This window comes from Rissa tridactyla, chromosome 2 (assembly GCF_028500815.1).
Source record: "Rissa tridactyla isolate bRisTri1 chromosome 2, bRisTri1.patW.cur.20221130, whole genome shotgun sequence".
Taxonomy (NCBI): domain Eukaryota; kingdom Metazoa; phylum Chordata; class Aves; order Charadriiformes; family Laridae; genus Rissa; species Rissa tridactyla.
The window spans coordinates 119602998-119619186 of NC_071467.1; the positions used below are offsets into that span (position 1 = coordinate 119602998).

General features: G+C 44.7%; 1 protein-coding gene across 1 annotated transcript; it reads right to left on the bottom strand.

The window, feature by feature from the left end:
* Positions 1–8987: 8987 nt before the first annotated feature.
* Positions 8988–15986, bottom strand: TMEM158 (transmembrane protein 158). The gene has a single exon (XM_054193247.1). The coding sequence runs from the start codon at positions 15913–15915 to the stop codon at positions 14965–14967; it is 951 nt and encodes a 316-aa protein (XP_054049222.1). The 5' UTR covers positions 15916–15986; the 3' UTR covers positions 8988–14964.
* Positions 15987–16189: the final 203 nt, after the last annotated feature.

The following is a 16189-nucleotide window of genomic DNA, read 5'->3' on the forward strand; positions in this document are numbered from 1 at the left end:
AGACTGCACTTTTATGCAGAACATAAATGTCCCTGTTTCCAGCTGCCACGTGCTGGGAATTGGCTCTGGGTCATGCTTCCTATGAATCTTTTCAAGAGGACAAGGGAAAGATAAGAAGAGGGAACACCAGCTTGGTGAAAGGCAGGTTTTTGCAGTCCAAGCTGACTGCGTGGCACAGATGTCTGTGTGGCATCGTGGGTTTGGAGATGTGAGAATTAGTGTGTGATGACCAGGTTTTATATAATCGAAGCAAAATTATAGCTTAGGTTGTCAGAGAGTGATAAATTAAAGGACTGCGTCACTCAAAATAATGCCTTCCCTTCACCATATTGAGTTCTGTGACAGAGACACTCCTTTTCCTTTTTGTGTAATTCTTTATTCCAGTATTATCCCTGCAAAAGGCCAGCAGCAAAATTTTCTTCCTTGCAGTGAGCTGACGTACACACACAGACACAGACACATGTATCTCCTCCTTGTTTCTTTTCCTTTGACAGCACCTGTAACAAAAATACAGGGATGCTTATAAGGGCTAATGGCAAACAGTAATAAGGGTGCACATTGGTACATTATTATTGTCTTTAAAGAAAAAAGCAAATTGCAACAGCTGTATCATGAGGAAAGAAAAAAACATCTCTCCAGACAGAGCAAATGGAAATGACTGCACCATGCCCATCTCTGTTCTAAACCACAGAACTCAAAAGGGCTAAAGGTTGGTTTTAATGATCTCTTGATGAAGTGTAATGAAGGATACTTCTACTGCCCAGAAAGTACAATCCCACAGCACATTTTACTTACAGAAACACTCTGAACACTGAGCTGTAGATAAGCCATCCTGCCTTTGAGACTCTGGCAAGCTTCTGCGTATTTTATCAGATACAATAAATAAATACCAACCAAGGGAACAAAGAAACAGGCAGGATCGGTACACAGAAATCAGGTCAGCACACTGGTACTTGTAAAACACGGTGAACATATGTTACACCACCAGCACAGGCATTAAATCAATACATGAGAAGATGAGGTGTTATCAGGAGGCCAGCAGCTATAGATATCTTCTAGTTTAATTGTATTTCTGCACCTCTGTAAGCTATTAGAGGTAAGTAAATATGCCAGAGTAAAGGCTTAATGATGACTTACTCTAGCACTTCTGTAACACTTTCCATCTTCAGAATGCCACCCGTCTGAGATGTGTAGGTAAATATTAAGCCCGCTCTGTAGCTGACTTATTTATAAGCTATCAGCAGGCAGGTTACACTGGCCAGCTGCAGAGACTAATTTATAGCTCAGCCATGGGGAGTCACTTGGTTTGTCTGCACCTCGGAGTAATTTCATACTGTCACTAGTCCTTCTTCAGCCTGTGGATGGAGATTCCCTTGTCATCCAGCCGCTGCCGTGGGAGGATAAGAGAGAGCTGGCTGCAGGAGCCCCACCAGCCTTCTCTCCTCTGGATTTCGTGGCCAGCCCTGGGCTGCTTAGGTCCAGTCTGACGGGCCACTTTGTCCCCCGGCTTCTTAGCAATAGCTAGGGACAGCCAAGGGCACTTTATTACCTTTGGAAGAGTCTCCTCTTACTTGCCAGAGAAAAAAAGGTCCTGACCTCATATTCCCATGTGTAAATCTGGCGAAACCATGCAACCACCGGGGTTTCAGCATTAGGGCCAGAGTGGTTACACGGGAATCAATTCCTTATTATTTATTGATCACGCAAAGGATCCAATACTTGCTGTGTTACAAAGAGTCAACCAGAGAAGAAAGGACATTTCATTAAGGAAATAAATATTTGGTGTGGATTGTTCTAGAGGCTAGGAGACTGCATAACAAATGATTTATGGCCACTTTTAACATCTTCCCTGGTAGGCTAATAGCGATGTAACACACATCTATCATTTCCCAACTCACTACAGCCAGTTAAATAGCGGGTCTTTAAAGACAAATAGGTGATACTTTGTGGGCACTGGCTTATTGGTGTAACTGTTCCTGCTGTCTGGGAAATGGGATGCCGCTGGTGATCAGGGATAGGTGTGCAGGGTCTGTGGGGTGGATGGCACACAGCACAGATGGAGCTGTGGAGCGGGAAGCAGTCGGCAGAGCATGGCAGGACACGGCTCTGCTCCCAGCGGGGAAAGAGCCAGCACTGTGCTTTGGTTCACAGGCTAAAGCACACACATACTGAGGTAATAAAACTGATTTGGGTAAGTCTATTTAGCCTGTATGTACCGAGGTGTTAATGGCACTCTGCATTAATGGGACGGCTGGTGAACGCACATTTCCATTCCCCTTCTGTTATTTAACTTGCCAGTGAGTCACTTCTGTTCATCACACAGGCCAGTATTTGATAGCATCGTTAGACAGTGAGATTACCTCGTAAATCACACTGCTGTTAAAACAAATCCCCAACTCTGTAGAACAGACATAGATGTGCCTTGTGAACACCTGTATGTCTGTGAGTCTCTGTCTTCCCTGACAGTATGGGTTACATGCGGTCCCATTCTTCTCCGATGTACTTTACCCTAAGAGAAATCCCTCATTTTAGTTGCAGTGGCTACCTAAACTTTCTGTTTGCTCCTTTTAACCTTGTGAATTACTTACATCCGAAACAAATCACTATGATGAGTCATGACGAGGTTGAGAAAAGGTATCTGCACTAAAGGAACGTGTCCTTCCATCTTCCAAGTCTCCCATCTGAAAAACTTACTCGAGTCCCAAAAGTCAGGTCCGGTGCATGGTATGGCCAGGAAGCCAGTGGTGAAGGATGCAGTCGGAGATCAAGCAAGATCAGGTAAAGTGGTCAGGAACAGAGAAGCAGGTCGAAGCTAAGGAGGCCAGAGGCAGGAGCAGCACCAGAGCCAAAAAGCGTGAGACTGAACCAACCACCAGGAGCAAGAATCTGGAGCATAATGGCAGCCCAAAGTCAGGCCAAGCAAAGTCAAGGCATCCCAGCAGCCCCCAAGGACAGACTGTAGCTTGACTGCCCAGGACCCACAGGTTGGGCTCAGAAAGTCCCTGACATTTTGGCTGGTCAAAAGTCTTTGGAGCAAGAGGAGTGGTGAGCCACTCAGAGACGTGTGGCAAAGCACTGCAGCAATGGCACCGCTCCTCTCATATTGCACTGCGGTCAGCTGGAAGGGTGCAGGAGAGCTCAAAACTCAGCGGGGTTCCCGTGAGCAAGCGTGACTGTGCCACGTGCTGGGTTTGCTGCCTTAGGTATGTTGACTTGTGCCCGCAGCACGTCAGAACGGGCTTGCTGAAGTCTGTACAAAGAAGCACTCATGCTAGCATTCGCAAAGTCTGCAGTAAAGTCCTACACTGCCTACACCCTCTCACGGTCACGGTCAATTCTGTGTGAATCATGTTACCGTTCACAGACTGTGTAGTTCGTTACAGAGGCCCAGTTTTCATTAATACCGCCTCCAATTATTATTCAAACACATGCTTTTACTATCCATCTCATACATTTTTACATTAATTTTTTGCTTTTCTTAATATGCAGAAGGTAATCTGATTACAGCTTTGACCTTTAAGACAAGGCATAGCTTGTTTTTTAAATGCCATTTTCCATATAATGCACACAAAAGCATAACCTTATTAGACACAATTCCTGGTTATTAATGACACGATGCATAACTATCCCTGCACAGAGACTATTAGCAAACGCACTGCTGAATTCAAATACCAGTCATGTTAGTGCTAATCACTCAGACCTTTGGGCACAAGCAAAGCTGATGTAACAGTGCTACAGCCACAACCAAGTTGCAGTATTGGCCAGGAATGGATTCCCCTGTGAGAACCACAGTGGTAGTTGGTTTATCTGGCCTTCATCTTCCAACAGAAGCTCGGAGAAAAGAAAATTCAGGATATGCAATGAAATACACAATGGGAATATACTCTTACTCAAAGCCATCATGCACAGAGTATTCCGATATGTGGGTCAGTGAAAAGAGGAAAGCGTCAGGGTTGTGGTGGGATCTAGAAGCCAAACCACCACCGGAGAAAAATAACTTAGGGAAGGAAGTGTGAAATTTTGGAAATGCAAGAAGCCCAGAGTACTGGAACAGGCAATGTCAACACAAATGCCCTTCAGCCATGACATTTGGATTCCATTTGCACAGCACCTTAAGGTGCAAACAACTGCAGAAAATCATACTCGATCAAAACGCTGCTTAAAAATTCTGTCTGCCGCTGGTAACTAACAAACTGAAGACTTTATTTCAGTGACTGATATTTGTTAAACACCCGAGGTACTCCCTGGGCAGCTACCTTCCAGAGTGGAGAAGAGCAAAAGTCAAGAAAGCATGACCGAGCACACTGAAACTGGAGTCAGTCAGAGCAGCTCCAAGTGCCTCTTTAGACCAGCCTAAATACACAGTGATTTTGCTTTTTCTGAAGCTGGCTCCACGCTAGCATGAGGTGGTAACTCTCACCATGCAGCCACAAGAGGAAAGGAGCTTCTCAGGTTTGCTCCAGCTATATGCTCCATGGACATGTGCCCACGGCCGATGGACGCGTGGCTGATGGCGGTAGGGTCCTGCCTCCGGAGTGTCACAGAGGTTAGTGACTACTACCCTCACCCCTTGGCCTGCCATCTCTCAGAGGTTTCACCCTCCTGCCCACCAAGGAGAAGGCTCAGTTGTTTCAACGTGGTGTGGTTAACTGGCACGTAGTGCAGTGAGACACAGTAGTTACACAAAGCTGCGCTGCTGTGTGGTACTTTCCATCAGAAGTGCTCTTCATGTGATCCATTCTTTCAGCATATATATATTTTCTATACTTTCTCTGAATTGATCAAGGCCCTACATTCCAGTTCTCTGAACTAACTCAAAATCCTACAGTAATGTAGAAACTTACACCCTGCAATACATTTATTTATTAAGCAACAACTGCCAAATCTTAAATTAAAAACAGAGGAGCTGATACGTCCTCCTTCCCTTGTGCTTTAATCAGACTGACTGCTCAGTGTTTTGAACTGATGAATAAAGATCGATTTCTTAAAATCACTGTGGCGAACACTGATTTCATTCTTTCCCGAAGTTGTCCTCCACACCTTACAGCCAGCAGTGCAAGGAACTTCCAGCACCCTCCCTTCCTGTGCTAACTCCAAGCCTAGAAGGATTAGTAATGCCCGTAGCAAGGTTTTTTTGCTGAATTGCTCGCATATTATATCGCTTCCTAAATAACCACAACTCTAAGTGTGCTGAGCAAAGACAGCCAGTACAGCAGCTGTAGGAAATAAAGGCAAGAAAATTAACATGGTCAAAGGGAAAGAATATTCTGGACCTTTTAAATCCTAATATTCAAGACAGGCTAATAGGCAGATGCAGTATGCTTGTATCATTGAGGAGCTCAGAGTAGTAGTTTGAAAGTATTTTATGCACATTGTCACGAGTAATTGGTTTTACGATGAATGCGGGATTGGAAGATATTAGGAAGTAGCTAAGCATAACTATTATTTGCCAAGTAATAGCAGACAACACATGCTTGGGAACTTGCTGTGAATGCTTTCTGTTGCTACAGTCAACCTGTAGTCCTCACGCTGAGGATTTTGATATTTTAAATATATTACAGAAATGTATTAACTCTTTGATGTTTTCCAGCTTACAGGCTCTCTGAATATCATTGTTGGAAGGATTTAACTGGCATTTTAAGCAGGCTTTTTGGTCAGAAATGTCATTAACATTATTCATCATCATAGGTTTCTCACTATCTTTTTATATGTAACAGAAGAAAGATAGCAACTCTGTAGCCGTGAGGATACCAAAGATAGTGTGGGTATCAGCTGAATCACACATAACTTGCTGAAGCTAATTGGGAAGTTTTCAAAAAGTGATCCTATTCCTGTCACTATGGTAAATGACCTTCCAATCACACAGTTACGCTGGGGCTGTTCTCGTGGCAATCAGCAGGAGTTACATGCACAGAAAACAGTTCTTGCTTTTGTTTTTTTGAAGAACTGGTTCATTGAGAGCCTGCTTCAGGGGATTGTTTTTCTTACACGGGTAAAGCCACTGATTTCTGCTTCACTGTGCCCTGCACATGTGGGAAAACAGATTAGCCAACGTTGTTTTCTTTCTGTACTTAGTGTGTGGGAGGAGAGTAAATCTCCCTGACCCATTCCACCCACGGCACTTCAGTTAGCATTGGGCGGCACCATTATCAATCTCGCCGGCTGAATTCAGGGGACTGAAAATTGTCACAGGCATGAAACATTCCAGATGTAGGAGGAAAATAAAAGTTGTCTTCTTCTGTCTTAACCCAGCATGGGCTGGTGCTTCTAAGTGTTATGATGGCAATGTCATGGGGAGAGGATATGAGTCTCCATTTCAGAACTGGAGATAAGTAAGTGATCTTTTGGAGGATGAGTTTTGTCATGGGCAATCCACTCTCACACCAGGGTAGCTAGAGCAAAGCCTATGGAGTTACATTTTATATGCATGGGAAAGGGATGCTCTCAAGCCAGTATCTACAGCAATTCCTAGTCAAACTCTCTCAAAAAAAAAAAAGAAAGCAAACCAAAAAGGCCTGCAAAGCTCCCAGTATGCATTAGAGGCATCAGTACACAGCTCATATAGGGCTCAGACACTGTTGAACAGCTCAGTGAAAGACCTTTTCTGCTCAGAATGGCTTTCAGGCTAAAACCTCATACATTTCCTAAATTGTGAATGTGGTTTCCCTTAGCTGCCCCGCAAGGATCTATGGTCCATAGATCTATGATCTATGAGGATCTAAGGATCTATGATCTATGATCCATAGCTGTGGAGTGCTCCACTGGCACGGACTGCTGACAACTGAGGGCAAGAGGAACAAGAGATCTGGTGGCAGTGGTCCTCTCCAGAAACTGTTACCAGTATGGCTGTATTAATTTTTTGTGAGAAACTGCCGCTTGCATGGGCTTGCTGTAAATTTATTCCCACCGTAACTGTGCTTCCAGGACAGAGGGAAAGGTGATACATGGCTGGGGTAGAGCACAGAGGCATAAGGCTTCTGTCTTCATGGTCCTAGCCTCAAAATGATCCTACAACTAGAGAGTGGGCGTTGGGGCACCACGGGAAGTCCCCCTCTTGGGGAAGGGATGGGGTGTTGCAAGGCTGCATTGGACACGCTGTGAGGTAAACACCATGCCTCAGAAGTGTGTTTCTTTGGGTTAAGGAAATGATATGACCCTGCAATGTTAAGTGCTTTACATCTCCTGGAGGAAATGAAAAAATGTCAAGAATTCATAGTAAGTATTGCCTGAAGAAAGTCGTTTCCAGTCTGCGTTTAGGAGCAACTACATTGCTGGCATAATTAGGCACAGCTCACATTCCCCAGAGAAAATGTGATGAAACACGCAGTGCAAGAAACGAAATGAAATAGCCCCATGATTAAATCTCCACCAGCTACCTCCACACCAATTTTTTCATATATTCACCTCCTAGAAGTATGTCTTACACCTTCGGGGATTCTTTCATATACTTTTGGATTAATGAGAATCTCTTCCAGTAACATTCATCACTTAGTAATGATTTGTTTTTAATATATCAGCTCGCAGCAGCCCCTTTCAATGGGAAAAGCATTTCCAGAGTACAGCCGTTGCCTGGCTAAATTGTGGACAGAATTGTGCAGAATACCTTAATTTAACAACACAAGGCTTAAACTATGCCCTTAAGTGCCAAAAAGAACACAGAAGGAATAAAATCATGTTCATGTCTTGCATTTTTATTGTGCTTCACATGCTCAAAACGCCATATGGGGTTTAGCTCATTAATCCTTTCCCTACCAGTATGAGAAGAGTAAATATCATTTCCTCCACAGCTAGAGAGACACGGACAGACGCGTTGTTTTTCAGAAGGCTTGAGCACACACAGACTCCAGCGTGAGCTGTATGTATTTATCATCTTGAAGGAGGGCTGTGGTGAGTTGTCCTGGCCACTCCGCCAGTTACTAGTGAAGCCAGAACACTACTAAAAAAGTCTGTCAGGGCCCTCTGCTTGTACAACTTATCCATTCGGGTAAGGGACTTCAATTTCTGCAGAATCCAAGGTTTAATGGAAAAGTAATGGGTTTGACCCCGTAGTTGCACAGCTGAGCTGAGTGTAACTTTAAACGCCGATCCATTCCTAAGTGAGATCACTGCTTCTCTGGCTGTGCAGAGCTTTGCCAAGATGTGAGACACCTACCTTCGGTCAGAGCAGAAGGCAGGGTGAGACATGTCCTGACAATGCAGTGGAGGATACTTGGGAAGGGTGGCATGCAAGAGCTCCCACGATCCATGAGATATGGGTTTGGGCAGGTGCATGAGTACAGAGTTATTCAGAGAAAGGACTTTGAGGAACTAAGGTGGAAGGAAGCTCTTCAAATGGGTCTATTTCTCATTTACTAGAAGAAGACACAGTAACTTAGGGCCCCTGCTCTGTGTCTGCCGAAGAAGTGTGGACGAAGTCCACAGGACTGGTGGAAGAGACAACTTTGCACTTGGGTTTTGCCCTCAACACAAGGTTTCCGGCTCATCTTTGGCTTGTAGGTGTCATAGACCAAAGGCATGAGAGGTACAGTCTGAACGGGTGAGAAGCAGAGTGGAAAAGCAGTAGAAACTGATAGCACAGTTTCCTGGGGTACTTTTTATAGCTTGATAATACAAGACATGCTTGTGGGAAAGAGAGGTGAGAAATCCAAAGACAGAAAATGTCAAGATAAAAACATGCTAGGGAAAAAGAGACGGGAAAAGGGAGATAGTAAGTAAGAACGAGCAAATCTTAAGAATGATCAATATTCAATGACAGAAGAAAAAGCAGAGTGAAGCTTGGGAGACAATGAAGATAGGGACATGAGAGGAAGATGAAGTAGGTAGTCTTCAAAACATATGAGTGAGGAAGTATTTGCAATATAGATCAGAATGCTGTAAAGAGCACACCAGCACGTAGCCTTGTCAATAGCAGTGGCCCAGCCTGGGAAATACAGTCACACCAGCACTACTTCAATTCAGCTGAAAAGCTTTAATACGGTTCTGATTAACATTCTTGTGCTGGACAAAGAGAAACGTATATTTTACATGGACCAAAACAAGATATGATGGAAGAACCATATCCATTCCACAAATACAACTTCTAGCTTGTTTTCCTTACAACCTCAGAGAGCACCTGAAGCAAAATTAGAGTAGACAGTATATGCAAGGGAGTGCCCTGCCATTTCATTGTTTGATTTCTAGCAATACGGAGAATGATTTATTTTCTCTTTATTTACAGTATGGTGGTTCCACTCCCAGTTTTTCTCAAGCCTCCCATTTCTTCCCAGGCTTTTATTCTCTTTTGCCATTACTTTTGCCATGTGGGGCCAAAACTGCAATCAATTATTCAAGCAAAGCACTGAAAAATTTGATGAAGTATGGAATCAAGTTCCTAATCCATCTTCTGTCAGCTTTCTTTTTTCTCTATTATCTTAATCGCTTTCTCCCAGTTGATACAACTTCTTTGCAGAATATGCTGGCGCACTTACTCTCTTTTATGCTTTTTCTATGTCTTTTGTTTCCTTTTATTCTTCCATGCTCTTCTTCCGTATCTCCTTTTTAACCACTTCATGTTGCTTAGCAACACCCAGAATGACACCAACAAGGTAAGGTCCCACTGCTTCTAGCGAGTCTCACCTTACAAGGAACAAAAACATGATTTAACTTCACACTCCCAGTGAATTCACTTCCTCAGTAGGGCATGGGTCTCAAATTCACGTCTCACTAATCTGATGTTTTTCTACAAAAGCTAAGAACAAGTCAAACACACACAAAACTGCAGCGTTTCATAGGATATTTGGATCTTCCAGTTTTACTCTGACTTTGGTAACCTGTTGAAATAACAGGAAAGCTAAAATAAGAGCTAAGGTTTTAGACCCTGGCTTTACCAACACGCAGAGCCAGAGATTCCTCTGTCATATAGATGACCAAACTGCTACACTCAGTTATGAATCCAAACTTCATAAACGTTGGAAGATGTTTGGATTGTGAGACTTAGTCTGGCCACAAATCTAATTAAACGCCATCCAGACATTTCCAGTAAACATCTTTAATATCCCAATTTTTATACCAGGCTGCTTTTACCCTTGGCATAATATAATAGAAACAAAACAAACAGGCCAAGCTACTTTTTTTTTTTTACCCCCAATTATTTTGAACAACTTATTTAACTAGAACTATTATGAAGAAGGGACATGAAATATAGTTCCCTATCTGTCACAAGCTGTGATCAATTCCAAATCACGGAAGAGAACACTATGATTAGAACATGGCTATGTATCGCACAAAAAACAGGAGTGTAAAAAAATACTTTTTTTCCCTACAAAAGCACTTTTGCAAGGTAGAACGCTCATATGCACTTCTGGTCTTCATTGAAATGTTCTACTTCTGAGGGGGAAAATGGAAAACAACGTTTTGTTTAAAAATATGCTTTTAAAAATCAGTTACTGGTTAAAAAGATGTTTTATTGTTTTGAAATCTGAATACATTTGGGATTTGATATTCACACATTCTCCCAGAATCATTAAAAATGTTTTTTGAAAAACCAAGGCCTTTCCCTGAAATATGCTCACAAAAAAGGCATTTATTCAGTAAAATTCCTTGAAAAATAACTGGCATTTTCACACTAGCTTCAGAAAGAAGTTAATTTCCAAACTAGCAAGGCGCTACACTGGACTGAGAAATCCTGGCTTTGTATTTATAAACTATGTGTATAAAAACCAGAGAGGATAAAGAATGCAATACCTACTCTTATATCTTGATAAATATCTTTAAAATAGATTCTTTGATCATTAATCATACAAACGTTCAATTAACTATTTGATTTCATTGGGCTTTTGTTCAGCCCCTGGAATCACGTAATGTCAGCCCTGGAGATACTTTTATTCAGCAAGCGGAGGTCACAATGAATAATACTTACTCAGACAAGTAAGGCTTTTAATTAGTATTTTTAGGGCCTGGTTCAGTAGCCCTTACCCATATTGAGTAATATTCACTGCACAAATAGTACTGCTGTTGCAGTCATATTAATCATCAAAAGCACGGGTGAACTAAGCACTAAGTAACAACTCTCTTGTTTATCCAAGTATGGCAATTTTGCCCCGCATACCTCCTGACATACAAAACTGCCCTTGATTACTGATAACCTATTGAACAACAGTATGCTTACATAATATATAATTATCGTTATACCGGACTACATTTTTGTATTTTCATTATGGCAATAAATGTGGCACCAAATAACAGCAAGACTGTGTCCATGCTAAAACTACATACTGATCTGTATACTTTTGCTTCTAATAGATCTATAAAACACAACTAAACAAGTAGGTGAGGGAGACGGATCCAGTTCGGAGGTCTGAATATACAGCAAAAAATGCACCAGTCTAACACTAGCATACAAGCCTCGTACCTTCTAACGCTGAATCTCTCTCTAGAGAGAGTTCCTGGTTCCTGGTAAAAAAATCTGCAATATACTTGAATTACATAAAAAGGAAAATGAGAAATTACCTCTGTTTCTAGGTATCCCTTGCTTTCCAACAAATACATGTACGTAAATAAAGTCAGGATAACTTACCAGGAAACATGATCCAACAAATAGTGAAGGAAAACCAGTATTACTTGTTCAGTTCTATTTGTTTCTCACCATCCTTTTTCTCCCTTTTGTTTTGACTTTCTGTTGTACACAGTAAGTCCTCATGTATAGATGTATGTATATATAAACATATATATATGCCCGCCCTGAGTATACAAAGGATTATATATGGTGACTAATTCCACTCTTGCACTGACCCTGCTACCAACTGGTTTTAAAAATAAATCCAAATGAATGAAAATGGCTTAGAAAAAGCCATCCCCAGGAAAGAGACCATAAAGCTCCACTGCCACTGAAAATAAAATAAATAGACACCTTGGTGTCTCAAGTCGAAATCTAAAACTAGCTGGTGTGGAGATATATCGTTTCCCTTTGCTCTGGGCTTGAATCTTCTGGGTTTAATTCCGATGAAATTCCCATGGATGCGGGCGAAAGTTGTGTGTGCCTTTTGTTACTCAAAATTATTGGCTACTTAAAAGTCAGAGTAGCAGCCACAGCTATGGGAGCAGGGTTACTGGTGTCAGATGCATTAGTGATTGCAGAAAGCTCACGGTCTGCATAATGTACTTCCATTCTCTGTCCTTTACAGGAGAAAGCCTGCTGCCATCTCACCGAAACCCAAGGGTTCAAGGAGTTATGTCCAGGCTAAACCCTGTACATCAAGTAATCTCTGTACTCTTTTAAGGCACAGAAATGCAGACTGTCCTCTCTCTATGAAGGGGGAACATGCCAGTGGTTACTGCGATCTAAGGAAACACATTCCCTAACTCAGAAACACTCTTTGAACTTTGTGGCTGAGATCAGTACCCCCAGAAAATGTTGCGGGGGTTTTTTGTATTCTGGACATGGTTTGCCTTTGGGGGTTTGTTTGGGTTTTTTTTTAATGCCATCCCTGTGTTTTACACATTTCACATTTTAGCAGATTTTTAATAGCAACTCCACTTACAAGTGTATTTATAAAAGCAAATCCCTCTCTTCTATCACACTTTTAAAGTGAAGCAGCAAAATATTCTGAGTGCGGCATTGCCTGTTCACAACGTTTGTATTCAAGCTGATACTGGCAGAAGTTAGAAGACATACCCCAAAACCATTCTGCACCAGGTCTACTGTTCTTGGTAGGTGCCTGTAAGAACTGCAAATAAAAAACCTCTTATAACTGAAGCTGCTTGTTTCACACAGTAATGCCATTATCTTGCTTATGTTGATGCAGTTCAAGAAAAAAACAACGGCATGTCACTGGTGAAACTAGGATAAGCAAAAAAGAGATGCCAACCGTAAGTTTAAGGACAGGCTCCCTGGATCACAGTGAGTACTATGCACTGTACACTACAAAGCCAGCACAACTTCCAACACAAGTTCTTAACTCTCTGCCTAAATGTATCTTCATTTAAAAGAAGAAATTCCTTTCTAGCATGGCAACTGTTCTGAGGGTTATTCCATATGTAGAGCATTTCTTTTTTCAGGAGGGTGTTAAGATTAGCTTCATGTTCTCTTGCTAGCCTCGCCTTTCAGTACAGATGCTCCTCTCTCACACAAGGCATTACAGGCAACTATCTGCTCCCTAGGATGTCGCATTTCTGTGCAAAAGAGTTTACACAAGGTGGAAATGACACTATGTTTTTCAGATCAAGGAACGAAAAGCGGGTCTCTGTAAACTAAGCATACAGGGGAAGGTGCCCTTCGGATCAACAGGTCAAATGAACATTTCTCACAGCGACTGGAACCTCTACTTTCTGAAAACAACACTATGCAATGTTTACTCAAGTGACGTGCCCGTTAAGATCAACAGGAGAAACGGTGGGTGTAGAGGTACCCCAGTAACATGGAACATTTTAAAATCTTCATTTATTTCTGCTGTTTGTAAGCCTTTTCTCTCTGCATCTTTTTTTCCAGATAGCATACACATAAAGCATGTATTTGTTTTATTTTGTTCTCAATTAAAAAAATAGGAATCCTAAGAATTTAATCCTTCCAGACTTTTCATCCAGTCATTTCCACCAAACACAGGGAAGAAAACAACATTACAAATACACCAAATTGCCCCCGAGTGAGTTTATGTGCCACTAATAAATTAAATACATTAATGTTGACAAAGGAATGAGAATTCCTATTGCAAATCCTTCTCACTCAGTTCACATTTTGGTTTTAGAAACTTCAGCTCGACTAATCATGTCTAAGGCAAATGAAAAACAACTTCTTATAAGGCTAAACAATTGGAAGTATACAACAAACGGTATTTCAGGCTATGCAACTGTCTGCTTTAACAAGAAAGAGGAAATCTTGCAAGTCTGTCTTCCTTGCACGCTTGCACAGTGGCAGCCGTAATCTAGTTCTGGACCTTCTCTCCACCCCACAGGCTTTCTGTGAGCAACCCTGGTGGATGCAGAAAAGGTACGACATTACCACACATTCAAAAAATACACTGCATCTGAGTTGTTTTTGAGGAATGTGCTTTGCGGAAGTCAGAAACTTGCCCCCCGGCTGCTTTTAACACATCCTAAAGAGAGTGCCTCCTCTTCCCAGGACCAAAACCACCCCACCTCACACCGAGGAGAAAGCCATCATCTGTGGAGCGGTGCTAAACAAATCGCCTTGGAGGATCCCTGGCACAGCCACATTCCCTATCCCACCCTGATGTAGGCATATAGACCTCAATCTACTGTAAGGACAGGACAGAACGCCATTCTGAAAGGGTTTGGGGTTCCCCTTTTTCCACCAACACCACTAGCAACATCATCTCATGGGGAAAGAAGCTTCGCAGCCCATTTGCAGATGGGGAAATCGGCCAAACCCCTACGTTCCACCCTGGCGAAAACAGACCGACAAAAGGCTACGGTGGCTCCAGAAAGAAAACCTCTGTATTAAAAGCCAAATAACACAGAGCTACAATAATAAAGACACACCATCTCAACTGGATAATACAGTGTAAAAGGTCCGTTAAAGTTCAGCTTCAGCAATAACTATATATATATATATACTGCTTCAGTTCTTGATCCTGCCAAAAAGTCTTCCCTTTCTGTAAATAAAGAAAAAAAAAACAATATTCATCTACAAAAAAAGCTACTCCGACTACAACAAACGCGGTTGGATGGGAGGGATCTTTTATTTCTTGCGTTGATTTTGGGGGCTTTCTCTTTTTTTTTTCTTTTTTCTTCTTTTTTACTAAAAGGTTTGCTTAAAACGGATATTAAAGATATAAAACGAGGATTTGGCCGGCCCTGGCGGCGGCGGCGGGGCCGCTCCCCTCAGGGCCGGGCCGGGCCCTCAGGCGACCCCGCGTCCGCCCGGGGCCACCCCTGACACGCTTGAAAAGAGAAAATGGCGGCAGGGCCCGTCCCTCCACACCACACACGACGAAGAGGAAAATGGGGGGACAGTCACCGGGCGAGAGGCTACTTGGCGGCGGCGGTGGCGGTGCCGGCGGCGGCGGTGCTGCGGCGCTGCTCCATGCCGTTGGGCAAGAAGCCGGCGATGATGGGCACCGGCCAGATGAGGGCGGCCACGCTCCACACGATGATGACCAGAGTCATGAAACACGCCACCAAGGTGGACTCGATGGGCTTGCGGTTCAGCCGCCAGCCCGGCTCCCCCTTCAGCTCCTCCAGGCTGAAATCCAGGCAACAGAAATTCAGCGGCTCCCCTTGCAGCCAGTACTGGCCGGGCTCCGCCGCCGGCGGGTAGGAGAGCGAGGAGGAGGAGGAGGAAGAGGAAGAGGAGGAGGAGGAGGAAGAAGCAGCGGCCTGAGGCGCGGTGCCCCGCAGGCGCCCGACCCGGCGGCCCCGCACCCAGCTGCAGCCCACGCAGAGGCGCAAGTCCTGCTGGGCGCCGCCGGCCGCCAGCCCCAGGTGCTCGATGAGCAGCGGCGGCCCCACGCGGTGGAAAGCGGCGGAGAAGAAGGCCCGCCCGTGGCTGTTGGTGGAGAAGAGCAGGAGGTCGCACTGGATGCCCAGCGGGCGGCTCCAGCGCACCAGCAGCGAGCTCAGCATCTGCCGCTGCACGCTGATATTGCAGTGCGGGTCCTCGGCGGGATGCGGCTGCCCCTGCGGCTGGGGACGCGGCTGCTGCTGCCCGGAGGAGGTGGGAGCGGAGGGGAAAGGCTCTCGGCTAGGACCAGCCGGCGTGCCCGGGCTGGTGGTGGCCGTGGCGGTGCTGCCTTCCTCCTTGCTTGCTGCCCCGTCGAGGTCCATCTCGAGGCCGGGCAAGGAGCGGGAGGAGGAGTTGGCAGCGGGCAAGAAGAGCTCTTGCTCCGGCTCCTCCTGCCCGCTGGCGGCCGCCGAGGGGCTCCAGCCCTGGCCGGGGGGCAGGCAGGCGGCCAGCAGCGCCGGGAGGAGCAGCGGCAGCATGGCATTGACTTAGAGCCGGAGAGGAGGCAGCGGAGGAGGAGGAACGGGAGGCTGCATGGCGCTGCCGGCTGCCATCTGGGGAGGGGAAGGCACGCCGCTCTCGCCCAGAGAAAGGGAAGGAGGGTGGGGGCAGGCGAGGGGGTGGGAGCGGGGCTGGGGCTGCCGCGGCGGCGAGGCGAGCCGGGAGCCTCGGTGACGGCAGCGGCTCCCCCCTTCCCCGCCTCCTCCGCCCCCGGCCCGGCCCGGCCCGGCAGCGCCCCGGCGGGAGGAGCCG

What these genes read in the sequence shown, in the direction of transcription:
- TMEM158 (XM_054193247.1), bottom strand. Translation starts at nt 15,915, where the DNA reads ATGCTGCCGCTGCTCCTCCCGGCGCTGCTGGCCGCCTGCCTGCCCCCC.